The sequence below is a fragment of the Tetrahymena thermophila genome (assembly GCF_000189635.1).
Source record: "Tetrahymena thermophila SB210 genomic scaffold scf_8254752, whole genome shotgun sequence".
Lineage (NCBI taxonomy): Eukaryota > Ciliophora > Oligohymenophorea > Hymenostomatida > Tetrahymenidae > Tetrahymena > Tetrahymena thermophila.
The window spans coordinates 1,217,405-1,221,428 of NW_002476512.1; the positions used below are offsets into that span (position 1 = coordinate 1,217,405).

Sequence of the window (4,024 nt, forward strand, 5' to 3'; positions counted from 1 at the left end):
TTGTGGAATTTTTCCCATTTGCTTTAAATTATAACTATTTATTCAATTTTTATTAAGAAAGTATGCTAACGTAATAAATTTCTAATTAAAAAAGAGCTGTATTCAGCTAGCCTTTTGTTTTTAAAAAAAATTGATTGTAATCAGACTTTATGGAATATCTTCAATTTTTAGAAGAATTAATAAAAATAAAATGAATAAATAAAATATTAATGAAACAAAAGTCATTTTTTGTAATATGAAACATATTTTTTACTACTAAGTTAGGTATTCAAATTTCTTTTATAGAAACATTAATATTCTGTTTTAAGATTACTACTATCAAATTTTTTGCTAGCTAATATTAAATGACATACATATATTGTTCATTCCTTATGTTTTTCTAATTTAAAATCAGTAAAAAAAACTAATTATTAAGATTAATTTAATTTTGATGAATAAATGCAAGGGTAAATGATTTAAATTGCAGTAAACACACCCTTATACTATTTTCTTAATTGGTTTTTTTAATCTATATTTAACAAAATTGTTTTCAATTATAAACTTTAAATCTGTTATGATGCATTATAATTTTGTCATAATAATAATAATTATAATAATAAAAATTTTTTAAACTAATTCGAAACAATCAATGGGATAAAGTATAACCTTAAACAAAAGTGCTATTTTATATGAAATTGCATAAAGTGTAATAAAGAGGAAGTTCTTAAGAAATTTTGATAATAAATAAGATGAATATCTTGAAGTAAGAACTGACTCAAACAAAGAATATTTTATTTTAGAAAACAAAAAGCTGCAATAATAGGTAAAATAAAAATCTGATGAAATAGAAACTTTGAAAAACGAACTAAAAAAGTATTCATCTTCTCCAGTGCAATTTTAGAATCAAGCATGCGAATTTACTTCTAAGTATATTCAAAATATTAATGAGATAATTGATTCTTATTAAGATAAGTTGTTAAACCTTCTTATAGACGAACAAAATACTCCAAAAAACCTCTTAAATAATGGAAAAATAAGCTTCAGTGTTAAGTACTTATTATATTTTAATATATTCTTTTATATATTTTTGTTAATTAATTTAAAGCTAAATATTTCAAGACGGTCAGTGTCTGGATATTTTTAAGCAATTTTTTAAATAAGAGGTGGGAAATCTATTTTCTAATATGAAAACAGCAATAGAATCTATGTTGAACAATAAACAAAAAATATTGCCTTCAATTTAAGATTATTCAGATCATTATTATTAATTTATATGTGAAACAAATGATGCTTTTAAAGGTAAATAGAGTTATTTGTTAATGGAATAAAATTTTTATATTTCTTATTTGTCATAAATTAATTAATTAATTAATTTTATAAATTGCATAGATAATTCAATGCAAAGCTCTGATGAAATTGCTATTGAATAAGAAAATTAGTTGAATTCTTATCACGTAAGGGAATCAAATAAGTTTAATTATCTTAAATAGGTGCTTGATTAAGAAGGAAATTCTCCCAGTAATCAATAAACATAAAATCTATCTAAACATAAAAAAAAACAATCAATAAATAAAATCCGCTCGTCATCTTAAAAATTAGAAGCTCACAAAACTGCTTTCGAATAAGATCTCATTTAAAAATTAAATAAATGCAAAGATAGCTTTGAGATTAAGCTTAAAAGCTAAACGCGATTATAATTTGGCAACAATCATTCTAAAGAAGCTAACTAAATTGATAACTTATTTTTGGAAGGTAAACTCAAAATTAAAATAATTTATTTTTCGCTTTCTCATTTATTTAACGCAAAACTTTAAGAAATACATTTAAAATTGTTTGTATTCAAATATTTAGTTTTGAAAAATTTATCAGCTCTCTCTCTCTTTCACTATTATCAATTCTTTAATTTTGTTTATTATGATACAAAAAATACTAAATTTTACATTATGAGTTAATGTAAACATTTAAAATATTTAGATTTTGAAAGTAGCTCATATTCAGATTATAAGGATTAAGAAGATAAGGATTTTGATTCTGAAACTAGCATTTCAATCCCTAAGAAAATGAACCCTAAAAATTCAATATAAAATTAGTCTGCTATTAACTCAAGAGAAGAGTCTGATTTTTAAGGTACAATTTTTTAAATAAATTGCAAATGTTATTTAAAATTTTTTAACAAAAAAAAGAAATTCAAAAATTAAATAAAATAAGGAAGTGTTCTTTTGAAAAAAGTTTTATAACTTCTAATCCTTAAAATAGTTAAGATAATTAAAAGTTCAAGTAATTTAAAAATGAAGATGAACGTAATTAATTAAGCTTTACATTTTAGTAAATTAATCAATAATTTTTAATAATTAATAGAACATAAATACTTCAAAACAGAGAAATTTTTTTAAGAAAAGTAAAGAGAATAGATAATGTGCAGCAAAAAGAAAATAAAACATTTACATCATAAAACTTCGAATCATATTGTTTCAAGATGCGCCTCAAAAAAATTTTCAATTGTTTCGCAAAAGAGTATTTTTTACTAAGAAAACTAATAAAAAATTAATTCATGTAATATTTTCAAACATTTATTGAAAATTAATTAATTTAAATTGATTTAAAATTTATGTTTTTTATTCCTTTTGAAATGCATAAAAAAATTGTATTTCTCAAATAAATTATTTGAAAGATACTAATCAATTGATGCTATAGTATCTTATTTATTAATTCTAATAAAGATTAAAAAATTTGATTAATAAAATTAATTTATTATAAAAGAAACTAATTTAAAGCCGAAGGAGTTATCTTCAGTAGATAAAAATTACTCGCACAGTAGCACTCAATTAACAAATATGGATTTTTGTTAAGCAAAAGATAATAGAGAGTTACTAAAAATAATACATCCAATAGATGAAAACCATTTCTTCAGTGATAAAGTTGTTAAATATTCTCGCTAGAAAAAATCAGAAAAAAAAATCATAGTACTGAACTCTAAACACTTTTATGTTTTGAGTTAAGATCCATTAGAAAAACATAAATAGTTTTAAATAGAGGATATTAGCAAAATAATAATATGCCCTAATAATAAATAGCTATGTTCTATTTAAATCAAGAAATAGTTCTAACTAATTATTGAAGTTCCTCATGTCAGATTTTTTATAAAATATATCCTTAATCACTTTAAAAATGTATTGAAAAAAAATCCACCTGAGATTAAAATTTAAAAGATAACAATGATATTTGCAAATAATTGCCATTAAAACAATATAAGTGGCTAGAATTTAGTAGAAGAATAGACTACAAAATCACAATTTAATGCAAACTAGTCTGATTAAAAAAATTAATCAAAAGTTGAATCAGATTAGCTGAGTTAAAATTTATAAACAAAAAATTGCTTAAAGGCTTTTATTTTAAAAAACTCAAATAACTTATTGGAATAAATATAAGATGAAAACTGGGTCGAAGGTTTTCTTATTTAAGAAAAAGATAAAATTTTTTCATCAGAGGATGAATAAATATTTGAAATAGAGAATAAATTAGAAGTGTAAGCTGAGGCTAATTGTTTTATGCCCAATTAAAAGATTTTCAAATTTAGTGACTAAGAAAGTAATAACTATCATTTAAAGCTTAAATAAGATTTTGATATTCCACTCCTAATAAAAAGTATTAAGGGTGGTTATAAGCAATATTTGTATTATAATAATCGCTTAAATTCTTGATTTAGTATTAACAATTTTAGTTACTTTTGGTATAATTTAAAGAAAATTTTGAAATAATTTATGGAGAATTTTAGTATAATTTAAGGAGACTTACTACTTACTATGGAAAAAGAGAATCTAATTTATATAAGGCTTAATCAATTATAACTTATAATATGGAATAGATATCTTATTGTATGTTCTATAAAATTTGTTAATGCTTTTAAACTACATAAAATCATTTTGGTAATTTTCTAAAACTTTTTAAAATTAAAATTATATTAATTTATTTGACTATTTCTCACATCATTAGTTTATATTATAATTGTGGTAGATTTGCCACCAGATTTATATTTTACTTACAA

General features: G+C 21.1%; 1 protein-coding gene across 1 annotated transcript; it reads left to right on the forward strand. All coding sequences in view use genetic code 6, as the record gives it.

The window, feature by feature from the left end:
* Window positions 1-628: 628 nt before the first annotated feature.
* On the forward strand, window positions 629-3,680 carry TTHERM_00122110 (hypothetical protein; the record flags this gene model as incomplete). Its single annotated transcript, XM_001010807.2, has 7 exons — window positions 629-1,029; window positions 1,085-1,278; window positions 1,369-1,731; window positions 1,954-2,106; window positions 2,163-2,279; window positions 2,338-2,532; window positions 2,740-3,680. The coding sequence occupies 7 exons, from the start codon at window positions 629-631 to the stop codon at window positions 3,678-3,680; spliced, it is 2,364 nt and encodes a 787-aa protein (XP_001010807.2).
* Window positions 3,681-4,024: the final 344 nt, after the last annotated feature.